We start from the raw sequence: 19,965 nt of genomic DNA, 5'->3' as shown, positions 1-19,965 counted from the left end.
TTCTACGTTCTCGGTACTGAGCTAAAGTGCTTTACAAATACCATCTAATTCGATCCTTACAGTAACCCTGTGAGGCGCATGGTTATTATCCTCACTTTACAGATAAGAAAAAGGAGGCAAACAGAGGTTAACTGATTTGTCCAGGGTCACATAGCTAGTAAGTATCTGAGGCTGGATCTGAACCCAGGTCTTCTTGACTCCAGGCTAATCCTCTGACCGTTGTATCACCCAGCAACCAGCATTTAGGCAAGTCACTGAACTCAAAATGTGGCTGTGCTCTTCATGAGGTGTTGGCTTACCTGGCTGAGATTGAGAGGCTGCTGCTGCTGGAAATGTGGTCCTGGCCGCGGTTGCCTGTAGGCAATGGCTCCAGAGTTCCCTGAAGAGTGACCACTGGTGGAGGTCACGATGCTGGAGGACTTGGGCTTGTAGGAAGATGAGTGGTGACTGGTGCTGACTGTCAGGGAGAGGAAGCATGTTACATGTTACATGCTATGTGCTAAATCACCAAGGCTCAAAGTACCCTATGGGTTAGTACTCCAACAAAGCAAAATGATAAAAAAGACACCTCCAAAATTTTCCAATCACACATAGTCTCATCACTTTAATAGTAGAATTGCTACCATTCTGTCTTACTTGAATTCCAACCTTTGTTCCACTTTGGGATAGAATTAGGTACTGAATACAAATGAGGTAACATCAATGGAGGTCAAAGGACAAATTATTTCCTATTTACCCTATATAAAGATTGCCTGTACATATCTGTTGCATAGAAATGAAAAGAAAAAGGAAAAGAACACCTTCTGGGAGACAAGGCCATATAGCTATCACAACAGTTGATATTTGGAGTCCAGGGATAGATAACATATCTATTATCTTAACTAGGACCAACCAAACTAAGTTGGAAAAAGCATCAGGTTAGTTGGGTGATGGTGTTATTTTTGATTGCAGCAACTCCTGAAGATGATCTACTAAGTTGTAGCCATGATATATCTTGGTAGAGGAAGTACTCAGACAGTGAAAGGACAGATTATTGCAGTTAGGAAGGTTTGTAAAGTGCTTTAGATAAATACTTGCATTTCATTCTCCAAACAAGGTAGAAAGGCAAGACAGGTATTGTCTTCATTTTGTAGATGAAGTTACTGAGGCTCATGGTTACAGAGGTAGTAGGCAGGATTTAAACCAAGCCCAGCACTCTCTCCTGTATACCACACACCTTTACACAACATCATCTAATATAAAAGTCTCACAATTTTAATTTGGTTCTGCCATTTACTAACTGTACTCTTCATCAAGTTCACCACACCTCTTGGCTATTAAGTTTCTACAATTCCAAAACTGAGGTTAAACAAAAAGTCTCCCATTCTAACTACCTTAAAGGGATATGGATGCCTCAAAGGATCCAATGGAATAACAGAAGTTAGTGTGTTGAAAATTTTAAAGTATGATGTAAAGGCAAAGTCTGATACTGCTATCAAAGAGTGGTGTGTAATACTCTAATAGAGTGCTTTACAGGGAAGGAAGCATCTGACAGGGACATCAGATGGGCAACAAGACCAGTCAAAATAAGCAGGTAGACAAGGTTGGGAAGGGCAGAGACAGGGGATGGGGGGGGCAATAGCTCAAGTCAAATAAGGTAATTGAGGGGGCCAACAGGCAGAAATGGGTATCGAGGCAGGTGGAGTCTAGAGTCCAGGAGGTCTGAGAATAACCAAGAATGGCACCAGTAGGCAGAAGACATGTAGGGAACCTTTCTTCTTAGGGCTTTTTTCTTAGGCTCTTTTCTCTCTGCTTCAGATGCACAGGTCATGGATCACACAGGCATTTGAAATCAGAAGTAGAATTTGAGAGATTAAAAATGCAGCTAGTTCCTAGATGAGGAAGGATTAACAGAAAGTTGGAAGGTTCTTATATCATAATTCTTCAGAATGGACCTAGAACAGTGACTTTCAAATAAAAGGCACTTAACAGACATTTAATTTCTTGAATAGTCTATGTTTAATAGATATTTGATTGACTGATTGGCAAAAATCCCAAAGAACCCCTACCAAATGTACCCAGAAGCACACGGTAGGCTTGTTATTTGTTGCATAGTCATTTTTCAGTCATGTCTGACTCTTCATGATCCCAATAGCCTTTTCTTGGCAAAGATACTGAAGAGGTCTGCCATTTTCTTCTCTAGCCCATTTTACAGATGAGCAACCAAGGCAAACAGGGTTAAGTGACTTGCCCAGAGTCATACAGCTAGTAAGTGTCTGAGGCCAGATTGGAACTCAGGAAGATGAGTACCCACTATGCCACCTAGATACCCCTAAGGTAGATTCTATTCATCTTTAAAAAAATCCCAACAAACCAGAATTTTCTCCTTTCCTACGTCCTCTTTGGCCATCAGTAGAAGGAATGAACTAGAAATTAGGAAAGTAATGAATGTGGAAAGTTCCAGTCACCCTCTATGTATCCTAGTTACTAGTATGTGTTCAGGAGGAGAGGTAGCAGAGGTAGTGAAAGACTGTGAAGAAATACGCTAAAATGTTTATATAACTATTTTGTTCTTTGTTACAATGGAATTATAAATATATCTATTTCTCTATATACACAAATTACATATTATAAATAAATTATAAACTATATGGATATAATATAGTGGCTAGAGAAGTGCCCTTGGTGCCTGGAAAAGTCTGGTTTAAGTTCTGCCTCTTCTGGGTAATTCACCTAACCTTTTTGTGGTCCTGGCCTCTCTGGAAGACTGTGGAAATGTCTGAAAAGGTGGTGACCTGCAGGTCTAGGAGCTCTTCCCTGGGAACTCCTTATTTCAATGAAATGACAGGTCTCATTAAACAACCAAAAGTTAAAAGGAGGCATGCCCCCTTCCTAAGGAGAAGGGAGGCTAAAGATGGAGCTGACAAGGCTCCCAGACTGGGTGGACCTGCTCAGGTGGCACAAAGAGTCTGAAGGAACAGAGGTGCTTGTCACATGTTTTCTGTGAGCAGAAAAAAATAATCTAAGTCGGAGTCAATTATGAGAACAAATTTTGAAGGACCTACGAATTTGGTCTGAGAATAAGGTTGAGGGAAGGTAGGCAAAAGTTAAGTCTGAAGATAGTCAAGTGGGGATTATCTCATTTCATGTGCATTTATTTATTTTGGAACTGGATCTGTGGTTTCTTATGATTTGTAATTTGTTTCATCTAATAATGGCATTTTCAGATAATAAAGATATCTTATTTTTTATCTTCATTAGGAAGACACTTATTCTCATCATTTTTCCACTTTTCGAGCCTTGTTAAACTTACCACCATCTAGTGGCTGTGAAAAATATTGGGAGAGTGATGACAAAACAAAGAATGAAAAAACGCTGCAGTTGGGTCCAGAGCCAGGTGGTGGCAGGGGTCAGCACAGCACCTTCTTTCCACAAAGTGGGTGCTCACAAGCTAGTTGGTGAATTGCAATACACTGAACAACAGTAAATATTTGAGCCAATAAGCAAAGCAAAGCAAACCTCGAATATGTCAAGAGGCACCTTCAGAGCAAAGACTTTCCATAAGTTTGGCTTCATGAGATATGTGAATTCAGAACTGCTACCTTACAATAACTGTTTCAATGAATAAAGTCTCTCTAGGTCAAGGGTTCCTAACCTGGGATCCAAGTATAGATTTTAGGGGTCTAAGAGCTTGGATAGGGAAAAATGACATCGTGATTTTTACTAATTTTTGGATTATTTTATAACATTATGTATTTTATCCTATGCATTTATAAACATCATTCTCAGAAGGTAGCCATAGGCTTCCATCTGACAAAGAGGTCCAACACACAAAAAAGAGTAAGAACCCTCTGAAAATATCTTTACTGGAACCCTGCCAAGCTGAATGCACTGGGATGGCAAGAAGGCTGAAAAACTAGAAGGACTATTCATCTGTACCCTTAAGGGTTCCCTTCCTTAACTGAAAGCTGGTCTCCACAACTAATGCCTAGAAGAGGTAAAAATTGAGGAATTACAAATTTCAGACGAGAAATTAAAAGCCATCTAAAGTCATCTGAAAAGGTTATAGAGCGAGCTTCCACTGTGGAGGCTTTCCTGACACATTTAATATAGTTGAAAAGTGGGGGTGTCAAGGAGGGAAATGACATGAAATTTCTATTTTTACGAAAGTTTTGATCTCATTGGTTTTAATATCACAGTCATTTTTATAGTAGTTTTCTCCTGAGTGAGCCTTGCAAAAAAAAAAAAAAAGAAAAACGTTAAGCAAACTAATACAAATCTGATAGCATCTGCAACAGACTACAACTACTGTTTCATTGATCTCTTTAAGGAGGTTCACAAAGTTTGTATTTTAAGTAAAAGCAAACTGGCAGACACGTAGAAAGAACTGTTGGCCAAAACGAGACAATTCTGAAGCTACATTGAAGGAAATAGAATTTAGAAAACTTAGGTCAGGTCCAGATTGTTTGGTATAGAACTAATTGAAAGGTTTGATATCAGCGGATAGAAGGTGCTAAGGTAAATAAAAAAATCAAGTTCTTGATTTTAGTTGGATGGAACCAATTTTGTTACCAAATTCCCAGGAATATTAAATTAAAGGGTAAGGATAGGGAATCTTCTATGGCCTTACCAGGTAAGAATGCTGATTGGCTTTTGCTGAACAGAGAGTAGTGTGACATCAAAGATCCATAGTTCACAAAGACTGGGGAGTAGATAAGGGAAGTTGGAACCTTGCAATCATACTAGAAACCCAAGATCCCAGATTTAGAGCTGGAAGGGATTTTAGAGGGTATTCAAATCTGTCTCATTTTACAAAGGAGAAGACAGAGGTCCAGAGAGACAAAGAAAGTGGTCTGTGCAAAGTTACACAAACAGTTAAATAACAGAGTCAAGCCCTGAACAAAAGTTCCTTTAACTCCCAGATTGATGCTGCTTTTCCCAGTACCCCACACTACATGCATACCTTTCTCTGGTTCAAACAGAAAGAGGCTAGCTACTACATATGAATGTTAGTTATAGAAGTCCCATGTTCCCAGACTGACAGGACAAGACTAAGACAGAGTGTTCAGACTACTTGAGTCACTTCATTCTGTATCAGACCCCTACCTGGAAGGTCATTTTCTGAGCAAATGAGTTAAAGAAAATTCCTAAGGTAAGTACCCTTTTTGGAAATTAAAAGGAAAATGGTTACTTCTGTGAGTGGGCAAAGACTTGAATCACAAAGCTTCATAGCTGCCAATCCTAGTCAATATGGAACCAAGATATCCTCCCCTACTGCTATAGTATCCAAGAAATAATTCTGTCTTGGGTCTTATGATTCACTTCCTCTCCTAAGTGCTGTGCAGAGTAACTGCCTTTCTGGCTCAGGCTAGATTACTCTTATGATTTTCATCTACTAAATTATAGAACAGTTGGTGGAGGGAAGGGGGCACAGGCTTTAGTACCAATCAGAAGCTAGAAGAACACAGTGCTACAGAACCAAAGGTGAACACAATGAGAGCCCAGAGGATCCTTTCACAGAAGAAGTTTTCTGTAAGTCTTCTCAACAAGAAATCTTCAAAGATCCAGGGTTGGCCAGAAAGAAGTAACTATTAAACAAGGCTTGTGAAGAATAGTAAGTTATTGTCAAACCCTCACAGGTAGCTGACTGACCAACAAACATATAGGCCAAAGTTACTAGAAATTATTCACAAACTACCTTGTGAAGCTCATCTACAAATTGGTAAAAACATGATAGTTTCTGCTGGTCTTGAATAACAAAGCTAGCAACAAATGACAAAAGATGAGTAGCTGACCCCAATTTATAATTGGAGAAGCTTTCCACAGGAGCAAAACAACATGTTTCTTACCTAAATCCCTTCAACAAGTGGGGAAAAACCCCAATATCCTTAGAAGGGTGGGCTAGGCCACAAGGCATCCAAAGGCACTAACCTTTCCAGATGCTTCTAATAGCACAATCGTTTTTCAGTTGGGATTTCCTACTTATAGACTGAGATTAAAAATGCCATACTAGAAGGTAATGCCAAGTGTGTGAAAATGCAGTGCATGTGCACACTCATGCATGCATACACATGCAAGGACACATGCACACACGCCCCCATCTATGACTCATGGTGTGGCTGACAGTGAAAAGCTTTCCTGTGACTGTGAAGAAGAGATTCACCTTACTTGTTCATCATCCTGTCAGAATGTATCACTTTCTGATACCCACTTCTACAATTCCTGTACCAATGCCTTAATCTCAGTAACTTTCATTGTAGTTTTAAATGCCACCACAAGATTACAATAGTGTTGTGGCTTCAGGATTCAGAGTTATACCTGCCTGATCTTTGGAATGCTTCTTTGGTAATGGATTTGGCCTTTGGTTTGGTGCCTGTTTTTCCATCCTATGACTTGTTTCAAAAGACTTAAAATACTTTGACCGCTACCATGTCATTGAAGACCAGTAGAAACTGAGCAACATGTGTCTTCCACTCTTTCCAGGTCATAGGTGACCTATACAAGGTAAATCTTAGCCTATGTCTTTGTGGGACAAATTACTTATGAGGTTGCCATGGGATTTTTTGGATCTTGAGTATTTTCAGCAACCCACTTTTCCTGTTTGTTACTTCTCTTGCTCAGTAAAAGGGTTCTCCCCCTATGAACTACCATCTTCCTCTTCCAATTCTGTATCCTTTAAGACTGTTTGTTTGAACTATTCAGAAAATCTCAACTCAAATGAAAATTGAAGGAATCTCTCTCCTCTAACAAAGCGCTCTCCCTCTGTTCTTCAGATTCCCCTCCACGTCTTTTTTTAAACTGTGAGTGGGATCTGCTACTCTTATCTGGTATTTCTCTTTTATTCCATTTGCCATGGCAGACAATGAGGGCCACTGTGGGCTTTCTTCTTCCTTCGTACCCATATCTACTGTCCTAGCTATTCCCCCAGGTCCTTCTTCCTCTCCTGTTCTTATGGACCCCTCCCCTTCAGGCAGTCACAAAAATAACAGTAAGGATAATTCAATACGTCAACAACCCTGTGATCTCATCTATGTGAACACTCCCACCTGTGGCACGGGATGCAATCCATTCGCCTTTTCATCCTCTGCTAAATCCTGCATGCAACAGGCTGAGATTTTTACTTTCTTCTAAATCCCTTGACATTATGCGTGTACCTGTAGCGTACAAGCTGAATTCATTGCTTTTGTTACATAACCCATGGAAAAAATATTAGGTTTGAACACATAACAAGGAAACAAGTTCCAGTAGTTCATATTCAGCAGGAACTTATTTTTTTTTCTTCTATAGATCCCTTATACTTGTCAGTAACTTATTTCTGATTAGTAGAAGTTACAATCTCCTTGAGTTTCTGTTTATTCATCTATAAAATGGGGGTAACAAATTGTACAATATATTTATCTCATGTGAATATTTTGAGGATTTCATTTGATTTTCTACACTGGCATTTGCAGATCTCTTATCTTCTTCCAATGTAAGCCTTAAAGTTAATAGTTAAGGAATGGTCCCTTCCCCTAAATTTCTATCATATTGCTTGCAATTTTACCATTTAAGAGACTCACTTGGTAAGTAAAAGGAGGGGATTAGACTAGATTCCTTAGAGGTCCCTTCAGCTCTTCTAAATGTATGACCCTAAAATGTGCTAGGACTTGAAAAAAAAGCATCTTCACCTCAGATTTATACATATTTTGGTGAAATGACTTTAGATGGGAAAGCATAACCAAAATTCTTGTCACTGACACCACAGAAATTGATTTACTGCCTTACCCTTTGCACTGAGCTAAGCATCAGCCCCATTCCAAAGGATAGACAATAGGGTTTTTAAATGGGCTGTGGATATGTCATAGTTTAGAATTATGACCCTGTAGTTATATTTAACTGGAATGTAGAAAAACACACAGAAGACCCTACATCAGTTATTAAGCATGTAGCACACAGAAGACGTTGTACACAGTAGGTGGTCAGTAAAGGCGGCAGATGATAAATACCAACTTGTATTTCTCAATTATAGGACCACAGATTTGAGGCTGGAAGGCACCTCGGAGGTTATCTGGTTTAATCCCTCCTTTGGATGTTAAATAACTCACCAAACATCCATACGTACAGGAAGCGGCAGAGTCAGGATTTAAACTCAGACTCTGACTCCAAATCTACCACTTTATCTATCACAGCATACTTCAGTACGAAATGACCTATCAGTTTCTTCTGGGATAAAAAATTGAAGTCACTAGGGATTGACAAGCTCAGGTAGCTGAAAGATGACTCTGTTTATATAGGAGAGGAGCATATGTCGTGAACAAGATGCAGAAGTGCACTCTAGTCTTCCTCTCAAAAATGAGATCGGTCCATTGTGGACTTTGGAAATCAGTGGGCCAGGGAAAAACAACAACAGCCATCCCCACACCCCCTAGAACTTCAGAGGCTAATGAATACTTCTTTCTATGTCTATCTCTTGGAGTGATGGTTTCTTAATCATTTGAGACTAAGTGGATTCTACAGGCTGCCATAGCAATATTTTCAGAGTTGATCCTAATAGAAAATTCTTTATGATTTAGTTACTTTTCATGTCCAAATAAAAGCCTTCCTATATTTTATAACTTCCTACTAATCATCCTTTAAGTCTCACTTTCCTCACCTGCAAAATGATGGGGCAGAATGTAAGTAATTGATCTCTATGGCTGCTTCCAATTCTAAAACATGGTTGTTATTCTCCTTATAATAATCAACCTAGGAAACTATTTACTGAAGGTGGAGTAACAGATAATTCTAAGATCCCACCCAGCTCTAAAACTTGATGTTTCTAGCTATCTTCCTATTTGTGTCAGGAAGGTAGCAATTTCTGTGAGGTAAAACTGGCTTTCTTTGAGTACTCGACTTCTTCACTTATTTTTCTACTGGAGTGAGGCTGGATAGGAATTTAAGTTAGCAGGGACCATAAACTTATCTATAAGTTAATTAAATTGTCCCTTAGTGTCACTTTCCCCAGGCACTTTTTTTTCTATTTCAAGGCACAGTGACATCCCTATTTACCTTCATATCATGACAGAAGCATGAGACAAGAGGCAATCTCTGTTGCAATCCTTTCCTTCCAAAGCAGGTTTAACGTAGGAGATCATCTGGCTCCATTTTGCCTTCCCTTACCTGGGCCTTGAAGATCTTGGTTAGCTGTCGCTAAGCTACAAACACCCCCTAAGAAATCTCTTGTTCACTTTAGAAAATCACTGCATGAGATCTGGTGCTCACCTGTGAAGAATGCTGCTTGGTGATGAAAATAATCAGCTACTCCCACCCTCCCCATCATATCAGATTGTACTGAGGTGCTCTTGTTTTGCATTAGTTAGTAGAGTCAAACTTCATTAATTTGGAATAAATAGGAGGAAGAACAGCCTGAAGTAGCTGTCTGAATTATAACTTATTTTTAGAAAATTACAGGTTTAAGTTTATATGGCAAGCTTTTCTAGGTGGAATTCCAACTGGCCTATTTTACTGAATAGATAAGAATTATGGCTAATATGCATATTAATTTATTATCTGTAAAGCAGCACTATAACAACTTTTTGATGTATAAAAATTCATCACTAGTAAGTTAAACAATGTCCTCATAACCTTGCGGACACTGTTAATATCCTTAGCAAACCCTTTTTCACAGATGGCTCAAGAGTAAACTTCAATTGATGTTCCTAAGTAGCACAGGTATCAAATTCATGGGCTCCAAATGAATGAGGCTTTATTTACTCATTTAACAAGTACAGTCTTAGGTGTTCCAAGATCACTTTCCTATCCTTCCTCTGCCTCGTGATTCCTCCTCTCTGTTTCTCTTTCTCCCTTCACTCACGTGTGGCACTCTTCCACATTTCCCATTTCGGTCATCTTGCTGAAGAGAAAAGGAATGCTACCAGAACTCTTGACTGCCAGCCCGGAGCCCCAGACTTCACATACAATCTATAACCGAAAGCAGGAAAGCTAATCTGCAGGGAGGTTTCCCTGGCCTGCCCCACATTACCTGGTACTAGGCTATCACACTCCACCAACACTTCGCTGGCCTGGGTTTTCAGAGGTGGCACAATAATGGTTCGGGGATTCCCGCTGCAATGGCTCTCCAGCGCCCCCTTGGGGTCATAGGTGTTTGCATTGCTGTGGCCTGCTCGATGCTGCATGGTGTAGGGGCTGTTGTTGCTGGAGGAATCAGAGTAAGGAGAGTCATGAACCGTGACACAGCTGATGACATTTTTTCTTTGTTTGGAGAGAGTGCTGAAAACACAAGGAGGAAAAGAATAGGTACCATGAGAATGGCTGCAAAATAAAACATCCTATCATCAGCGATCGTGAAGCTCCTCTTCAGTGTAGGTTCGGGGGAGGGGAGCATACACAATAAGGAGACAGTCCTCTTCCTCAAAGAATGTGTAACTTAATGCAGGAGGATGTGTACAGAAACACTGAGGATTTTAAAAAATCATTATAGTCTAGAACACTGGACCAAATTAGTAAGATGAAAGTAGTAGTAATATGTAAAGTTTCATACTTAGGTCCAAAAAATCAATACCATTTAAGATGGGAGGGAGGGGTGTGGCTTAATAACAGTTTCTCTGAAAAAGATCTTGGGGTTTTAGTGGACTGCAAGCTCAATATAAATCAGTGGGATGATAGGTGGCCAAAAAAGTTAAGGTCACCCAGCCAGGGTGTGTCAAGGCAGGACTCAAACCAAGCCTCCATGATGGAGACAGCTCTCTTCCCTACACTGGGTTACTTCACACAAAAGAGGTTATGGAGTAAATAATTAGCAAGACCTACTGCTGACAAAGAACATACCTAGAACTAGGAGAGAAGGTTTGGCAAGAGAAGAATGAAAAATGACTCTAGATATAGGAACTTAAGCATAAGACAGGATGATGGGTGGAGGCTTCAGCGATAAGAACACTTGATATTTTTGCTGTTGGGGGTAATGGGAAAATTAGCAAGAGATTCAGGATAAAAATGGACATAAAAGTGCATCTCAGTTTTATGCATCTCACAGTATACCTTGGTGCCTACTAGAAATCATGCTGTTTTCAAAGGGCCATTTATGTATATGCAGAGTGCCCAAAGGTGGGTGGGAAATGTGGGCCTTATAAGGAGGGGGCGGGGGAAACTTCCCTATAAGAAAGCAATGTGTAAGGGAGTGGAGCTTTCCCTGCTTGACACTCCGCTTGGATAGGCAAGCTATTATGGGATAAAGGGAAAGATGAAATTGAAGAGAGCAGAGGCTGAGCCCAGTATAGGAGCCCTATCTTCCCCAAAGCTCATTCACAGTCTCACTACACAGTGAGATTCTCTGGGAAGTAATTTATGAAGTGAAAACCAAGTTTTGAGGGCTTCCAGCACACAGAATTAGCTCTGCAAAAAAGGGTGAGACGTGATTGTGTGGCTTCTTTATGGACATAGGCATACCTGGTGTGCCTCCTCTGGACTCTTGTTACCACAATCAATGAAGCAGGACAGTTGAACTGTGGGAGTAAGAAGGCAGTAAATGTAGCCAAAACCCTCTCTTCATTCTGAGGCTACCTCTAGGCAGCAGAAAAGAGGGAGGCTCAAGACCTCTAGGCTTGTGTTTTTAGAACGGCCCTTATACTGTGGTTGCAGAGCTGGCTGATGATTTTAACAGGAGGGCAAACAGAAAACCTGGTGAGGTCTCTTCATGGTAGAGCAGTGAGGCTCCAGTACTGGAGGGCATCTTGTATTCCTGGGCAGTTTTCTTAGGTCTGTGTTCCCTGGAAAATTCTTGTACATAAAATTAAACTGAAGGCTGCCTCTTCTAGCAAGGAAACAAAAGGGATTTTAGACTAGGATGACTCTGGGCCACAAAGCCTTTTGAGCTATCTCTTGGGTACTTGTGTCAGTCAGTGGAAGGACATGTCCATCAGAGGTTGTAGGACCCTGAAAAAGTCACAAAGTCTTCTGGTAATTACCTATAGCACACATAAGTACAGTGATTCACACTGAATCAAAAATGCATTCTGCTTAATGGGCACAATGTTGTATAAGTGATCTCTCTTGAAGAGTCATATGTAAAACTCTGTGAGTGTGGATGTATGCATGCGTATATATGAGGGGGTATCATTCACATTTACAAAGAGTTCACAGTATGGTTCCTTAAAAAATGTCTATAGTGCATTTAAAATGTTATTATACATAATAATTTATAGGATTGCTGCTCCAGAGCTGGAAAGTACCCAAGAGGCCATCCAATCCAATCCCTTCATTTTACAGATGAGTAAACTTAGACCCAGGAGGTGAAGTGACTTGCTCAAAGTCATCCAGAGTAGTATCAGAGATGGGATTTGAACCCATATCCTCTGATCCCTGGTCAATGCTCTCTCTTTTATACCATGCTAATTTTTGAGGAACTTATCATCTGCAGACAGAGAGAAAATGTTAATTTTTTTTAGTAGCTTTTGTTTACTATAGTAAAATATGTACACATTGAAGGCAAATCCTAAAACTGGACACAATGACTGTGCAGACAAATCACAATTTGATCTCAAATGGCATTTAAATTCGGCATATCACTCACCTGAATTTGTAAATTATAGAGATGCAGCCCTCACCTCAGCTCAGTATAAGGAAAACTTTGTCTATCCAACAATGGAATGAAAGTGAGGTTCCACATCACTTTAAGTATTTGTGTTCATCCTTCGTTGCCAAAGAAGACCATGCCATCAGAGAAATGATGACATGACTTGCACTTGACTTTGTTTTGAGTGACGGAGGGCTGTGCAGGTCACCAGCCTCACTTCTCCTCCATAGCCATCTGAATCTAGTGACCAGATATTCATCAGGATGACTGGATATGACCCAGGATGAGGCACAATTGGGGTTAAGTGACTTGCCCAGGGTCACACAGCTAGTGAGTGTCAAGTGTCTGAGGTGAGATTTGAACCCAGGTCCTCCTGACTCCTGTACTGGTGCTAGTGCCTTCCTAACTTTCCTATTTCTGACAAAGGTCTTTCCTTCCACTCACTTAGGTTTATGTCCTTGGAGTCATTCTTGATTTTTCACTCGTCCCTTGACTCCCAGGCCCCATCAACCGCCAAGCCTTGACAGCATTTCTCATATCCCTCCTCTTCTTTCTACCCTTTTAGCCTAATTCAGGTTCTCATTCTCCTCTTACCTGCATTACTGCACAATTTTCCTAAAGAGCATCTCTGCTTCCAGCTTCTCCCTTCTCCAACCCATCCTCTGCACAACTGCCCAACCGACACATCTAAAGCACAGTTCTGATCATGTCTTCCTCTGATCAAGTCACTCCCTACTGTCTTCAGATAAAATGCAAACCACTGTTTGGGATTTAAAACTCTTCACAACCTGGCTTCAATTGATCTTTCTAGACCAATTTCCTAAGAGCTCCCCTCAAACACTTTATACTGCCATCAAACTGGCCAGCTTCAATTCCCTACCTAGGACATGCCATCTTTGGCCTCAGTGCCTTTGTGCAGGCCGGGTACTCCAGGTCTGGAACACTCTCCATTCCCGTGGCCACTTCTGGAAATACTTGGAATTTTTTCAAAGCTCAGTTCAAGTATCACCTCCTATACTGGGTCTTTTTCTGATCTGCACCTCTCCCCTCCCTGAAATGTCTTTGCATCTATTTTGAATTTACTTAACTGTGAACATATTCCATTTCCCCAATAGAGAGTAGAAAATTGTTTTTCTTTCTGTTTTTGTATCCCTTGCATCCAGAACCATACCTAGTACATAGTGGATGAACTAAAAATGCTTACTGAATATGAACTTGAACACAGAAGAGTTGATTTCTATATGGGGTGAGAGAACAGGCCAGATAAAGCTACTTTCAATGCTAAGAATTTCTTATAAGAAATGCTTTGCATGAGGTCTGGGATAGATCGAAATAAAATCATGCTGTTGTTACAACTTGTTAAGGAGTATGCCCAATAACCTCTTCAAACACCTGAAATTCCCTTTGTCTCTGTCTGAAGTGGACATGTACCCCAACCTAAGGGGGCAGCTGCTTGTTACAATGAGAGTAACATTTTTAGTCTCTTAAGGCTATGAGATAAGGCATACCACAGTCTCTGAGAAATTAAAGTAGCACAGGTCATCCATAGGCACAGAGGATAAGAGTAGGTTACAGCATATTAATAATGAGAAGCTACAGAAAGAAAGGTCTTAAAGGTTATCAGATGTACAACTAAAAAATGAGGTAGTCTAGTGGTCTAGGATATCTTGAGTGCTGCAACGGAATCTACATAAAGTCAAGACATCAAGATGTTGTGTAGGATGTTGTGTGGAACCCCCTGTGGAGGATTTATGAGAGGACATGAACAAGAGTCACACATGGGTGGGTTGTAAGTTACCTTGATGGAAGGAGTAGCTATACCAATGTAGTACCTACAACTACACAAAAGAATCAAAGTAAGAATTAACTAAATTTAATGAGGCAAATTGGAATTTACCTAATTGAATATCTATATATTATATATGTAAAGTACATTTATATTATGTTTTGACTTAATTTGATTTGAGTATTTAGAATACTCAACCAGGAGTATATTACACATATTTCTGGATTTGCACGAAACATGTAAGTGTTCTGAGCTTGGGGAAAAGTCTCAGTGAATCAGTTTCCTAGCTTTGTTTTCAATCCATTTTAAATCTAGAAATTCCTACTTATATTTTACTTGCATATAAAATATAAGTGAAATATGAAGATATTAAAGGACTAATTTTTTAAAGCATATGAATATTTGAGACCACAGCTGAGAGTTCAATAGGTTTATATACACTGACATTATTGGGATTCACTCTACTACTGTGTCTAATTACTGTTGATGGTTTATCAATTCCATTATGAGTTAGTTTAATAAAAGCAAGACAGAGATAGGGAAAGGGTGATGGAGAGGTTTGTTTAAATGGCCTTGATATCACACCACTCCTGAATATAGAAAATATAGCTGCTACAGTTCACTGATTGCATTATGTTGTCATGGCAATGGATGATTTCTGCATGATAAAAAGGAAATAGATAGCAAAGAGTAAAGAAATCAGATTCTGTGTTGGAAACAACTCCAATAGGAACAAACACATCAAACAGAAAAAGCAGCTCATTTAAACTCTGAAGGTGGCCTAGCTCCTCATAAATCCCAGTTCCTTGTCTGCTTAGCCTTTTGTAAATCCTCTGTCCTTCTCTCCCTATCTTTGTCCACCTCTATACCCAGCAAACACTCCAGTTCATAATATGTCTTTCTTCCTATCATGCCCCTTGACCTTTGTGCTAATCTCTATCTACCACTTTCTTCAAGCAATAGGCAAAAACTGGTTTGAGTGAAGAAACCTTCCCTGACTACCCTTCCATAATTTTAATTATTCTCTGGCTTTATAGTCCATGACACATATGTAAAATTTATACTTTATTATCCATCCCTACCTTGTATTCTTTAATTGCTTCTTGTATATTTTATCTCTCACAGCTAACATAGTACAAGGAAAAAAAGCACTGTGTTTAAAACGTGAAAAGCCAGATTTCAGCTGAATTTCTTCAATTTATATTAGCTAGGTGACTTACCAGTCTCTGTTTCTTCCCTATAAAATGAACATGCATGTACTAATAATTCAAAGACTTAGCATAGTGCTATGCACTAAATACAACCTACTTCATGAGGCTGATGTAGTAAGGATCCAGTAGAGTAATGGATGTGAAAGCAAAACTAAATGCCATCTAAATAAGAATTATTATTATCACCTTATTGTGTTATACACAACTTAATAAATAATATAGTGTCCTTGTTCATAAGGAGGCAGTATGAAGTGATAGGGGTCAGTAGCTCTGTGAATTATCTTGTCTTGTAGGAGCAAATACTTTGCACAGGCACCCTCCCAGCGAAGATGCATTTTTTCAGTTATACTATATGTTTTAGTAAAACTCACAGACCTAGAAATGAAGGATCAGCTTTTGTCATTGATAGGGAAAACTGGAAGCTTCTATTTGAGATCAGTTTTTAAATTTTAACTTAAAACAATGTACTTAAATCGCCCATTTATATACTTAATGAGCCAAATTTTTCCTAGTCAGTGCTTTTTTCATAACCTCTGGCCACCCAAAGTGCTGCTTTCTAGCGAATAACAGAATTGTGGGATTGGAAGGAACTGTGAGGAGTGATCTAGCCTCGACTCACTCCCCTGGTCTTCGTCAGGGTAACATCTAAGCCACTACATAGAATGGTATTTTCTAATCTTTAAGTTCCTGACACATTCCTCTTCTACCTTCCCTTCTTGGCCTCTCCTGTCCAGGCCAATAAATTTACATACACACATCATTTTCCTTCTACCATGGTAACTACTCTTCCCCTCCCTCCTCTCCCTTCCCTCCAAATCATCCACTTTTCTGGTCAGAAATTGACAGTAGAGAACAAGGAAAACCAGGGCACTGCAGCCCATAAAAGATGTCTTTGTAACCTGCTAAAGTGTCATGATACATTGGCTGGGAAACAGTAATGTAGAGTAGCTCCTCTTCATAACATGGTCTGACAGCTCTAATCAACTCAACACATAGCACTCAACAAATTCTCAATAATGATAATACATCTGTGTCAGTCAAACAAAACTGTCTTTTCCTGTGTGTCTGGATGAAAGTTAGATGTATGTTTTCTACTTCTAACAACCTTGGGGACATGTTGCTTCTTCAAACTAAGACGTAATGAACCGTTTGACCAATGTTGTAATGGCTACAAAGCAGCAAATATTAATTTATTCACTTAACAAGCATTTGCTGAATTTCTCCTGTGGGCATAGCCTTTTATTTTGTGCAAGGGGGTAGAGGTCTAAAAAATAGAAACACAATCTTCTTCATCTCCAAGAAGTTTACAGCTGAGTTACAGGAATTAAAGGAGTCATGTAGCTGTGGGCAGAAATGTTTCAATGTGAGAACTGGTTCCCTTGTTGGGCCTACTTTTGTTCCAAATGTCTGTGTCCTATGGAAGGAGATTTTGTTCAGCTCAAAGGATTCAGATTGGCAGTCATTTCCTCAGTTTTCCACACTGCCTTCATTAAAGTTGCTTGCTTCCCCTTTTATAATCAGCACAAAGTGAGAGGGGCCATGTTTTGGGTCAAATTATTTACTACTTTTGGATAGCCTTGCCTTGTGAAGATTCAATTAATTACAGTATTCTCATAACTTCACAGAACTTTCTCTAGTCAAGTTTTTTTCTTACCTTAAAAACTTTGAAGGAGGACAGCCAAAACAATGTTCCAAATTGAATAGGTAACTTGTAAGGTCCCTTCTAACTCTATATCTGTGACTGAGGCTGCTCTGGGGGTGACAATGCTAGAGTAGAGAAGGGGGCATGGGAGAGATCTCACAAAGGTGAAACTGACAGGTCTTGACACTGAGTTAGGAGTCAAGGATGACCCCTTGCTTCAGAGCCTGGGAGATTAGGATGATTGGGGTACCCTCAATATTAATATGGAGGTCAGAAAGAAGGGAGTGTTTAGGGGAAAAGATAACGAATTCAGACTTGTTGGATATTCTGAGCTTAAGATGTTCAATAGAACATCCCGTTTAAGATGTCTAATAGACAGTTGGAGATGTGAAACCGAAGGTTAGCAGAGAAGCTGTGAATCATCAGCAAACAAATAATCACTGAATACATGGGAACAGATTAAATTACTAAGGGAAATGATATAGAGGGAGAAGAGAAGAGGGCCCAAAACAGAACCCTATAAGACACCCCCAGTTAGAGGATGTGACATGGATGAAGATCTGGCAAAGGAGATCGAGAAGGAGCAGTTAAGAGCAGAGTCACAAAAAGGTATAAAGATGAGTGTATGGAGGGAGGCGAGGGCAGAGAGTAAGGGTAATTGAGTGTCAAAGGCTAGAGAGAAGTCAAGGAGAATGAAGATTGGGAAAAAGTCACTAAATTTTGGCAATTAAAATATTAAAAATTGGATGGTGGCAGTGATCTAAGGCTAAGGCTTTGCAGGACAAGTTTGGTGATATGATAAGGGGACAAGAGACTCAAGAGAAGAGGACAGTGTAGAGGGCTGAGTGACATGGCAGCATGGGAAAGTGGAAAAAAATCCTAGATTTAGGGTCAAAAGGACCTGGGCTCAAATGCTGGACTTGCTACTTACTAGCATATATGACATTAAACAAATTATTTAACCTCTTGGGCCTGAGTCTTCTCATCTGTACAATGAGGAGGTTGGACTAGATCAGATTTAAACTTTTCCTGATTTTAAACACCATCAAGTCCCTGTTGAAAGTATACTTGGAACATACAACCAGAGAAGTTGAGAGCTGGCACCAAGGGTTGGAATCCTAAAATGTGGGGAAAGACTGAGTGTCCCTTGGTATAGTTTCAAAATAGCTCCCTTGGTATCCCATACCAGACAGTCACTCTGGTTAGTAAGAATTTTGTAAGCTCCCTGAAAAGGGAGCTATCATCAAAGGGGATTTCAAATTCTAATAGGGGTTACCCATGTGCTATTTGAATTATGAGCTGGGGACTGGGTTTGGAAGATTAAGCTCTGCAGAGTTGTTGCTGGATGTTGCAAAGATCTTTCAGAGACAGTCTTGTACAGAAAAGAGCGATGGACTGTGTGCAGGTGAGAAACATCCATCAATTTCTTTTTGTTTTGTCTGCAAGATCTGTGAGTGAGGGGGAGGACATCTGTGAAGACTGTGGTCCTTGGGGGAAGCACCAATGGTGGCCTGGCAAACCTGTCAGAGGGAGGCACCTCCCCTGAGTAACTCCTGAAGTCAGAAGTGAAGTTACCAGGATGGGAGCACAGATCAGAAAATAAGAAATGAAGTAACAAAGGAGCCTAGAATCAGCTGACCAAGCAAAGTGAGCAACACAGGATAACATGAAAGGCATATGATATTATTAGATATGGTGCTAAAACCTGGAGGTCAGGAAGACCTGACTGAGTTCAAGTCCCAACTCAGGCACTTGTTGTATTGTGACTCAAATTTCCTCTACTGTAAAATGAAGTGTTGCATTCAGTGGCGTCTAAAATTCCTTCCAGCTCTAAAATCATGAACCCATGGTCAGGGCTAGCTAAGTCAATGTCAGGAACAGAAGACATTAGAATGAGAAGGAGGAGGGATATGCTGTAGTTAGAGTTCACAGGGTAGGGCAAGTGATATGGCTTAGTAGTAGAGTGCTTGATAGGTCTTAAATACCTGGCAGCATCCCCTCTTCCTTTCATCTCTAGTCTGCATACCTGTATCCTCCCGGAGTCCTCATGGACACTATAGCTTCTATTTCATTTAAAGGAACTATGGGGTACTTCAAACTCTTTTTGGCTTATCTAATTCCCTATTTGCACCCAATCTGTCATGACTTGTCTGAGTTTCCATAAGCAATCTTCCTTCAATCAAAAGATGCTCACCCCCACGATTGCTGCACTGCACTGGCTTTTTGCTTTTGTCACTGGCCACACAGGGCTTTACTTTGATCGCCTTTTCAGTGTGTGGGCATACATTTGTTCTGCCTTTCCAAGAAGGAATTTTTAACCACTCCTGGCGTTCTCTGAGTAATCTAGTGATCTTTAATCTATTCTTTTCATAGCCTCCCCTCAATAGCTACATTTTATCGCAGTTCCTTTTCCTAACAGCATAATTATATTCTTTGGCTTTTCTTCTCATCAGAATGCTAAATTTCTCAAATGTACAAAAATAAAAGTCATTTCCCAATTGATAAATGATCAAAGGAAATGAACAGGCAATTTTCAGAGGAAGAAATTAAAGCTATCTATAGTCATATGAAAAAATGCTCTAAATCACTTTTGATTAGAGAGATACAAATCAAAACATCTCTGAGGTACCACATCACACCTATCAGATTGGCAAACATGATAGAACAGGAAAATGATAAATGTTGGAGAAGATGTGGGAGAGTTGGAACACTAATTCATTGTTGGTGGAGCTGTGAGCTGATCCAGCCATTCTGGAGAGCAACTTGGAATTATGCCCAAAGGGCTACAAAGATGAGC

At 40.0% G+C, this 19,965-nt stretch overlaps 1 protein-coding gene across 14 annotated transcripts in view; it reads right to left on the bottom strand.

Annotated features, from left to right (window-relative positions):
- Positions 1-19,965, bottom strand: part of HIPK2 (homeodomain interacting protein kinase 2) — a 256,347-nt gene that overhangs the window by 13,835 nt on the left and 222,547 nt on the right. For 11 of the 14 annotated variants that reach the window (XM_072650088.1, XM_072650082.1, XM_072650084.1 and 8 more), the window contains 2 exons: positions 9,980-10,227; positions 300-457 (listed from right to left, as the gene is read on the bottom strand). In XM_072650088.1, the coding sequence (XP_072506189.1) occupies positions 300-457; positions 9,980-10,227 (406 nt within the window). The remainder of the gene's footprint in view (positions 1-299; positions 458-9,979; positions 10,228-19,965) is intronic. The other 3 variants (XM_072650090.1, XM_072650085.1, XM_072650091.1) reach the window with 1 other exon arrangement.

The sequence above is a fragment of the Notamacropus eugenii genome, chromosome 3, assembly GCF_028372415.1.
Source record: "Notamacropus eugenii isolate mMacEug1 chromosome 3, mMacEug1.pri_v2, whole genome shotgun sequence".
NCBI classification, from domain to species: domain Eukaryota; kingdom Metazoa; phylum Chordata; class Mammalia; order Diprotodontia; family Macropodidae; genus Notamacropus; species Notamacropus eugenii.
This window is presented reverse-complemented; position numbering and strand designations above follow the sequence as displayed.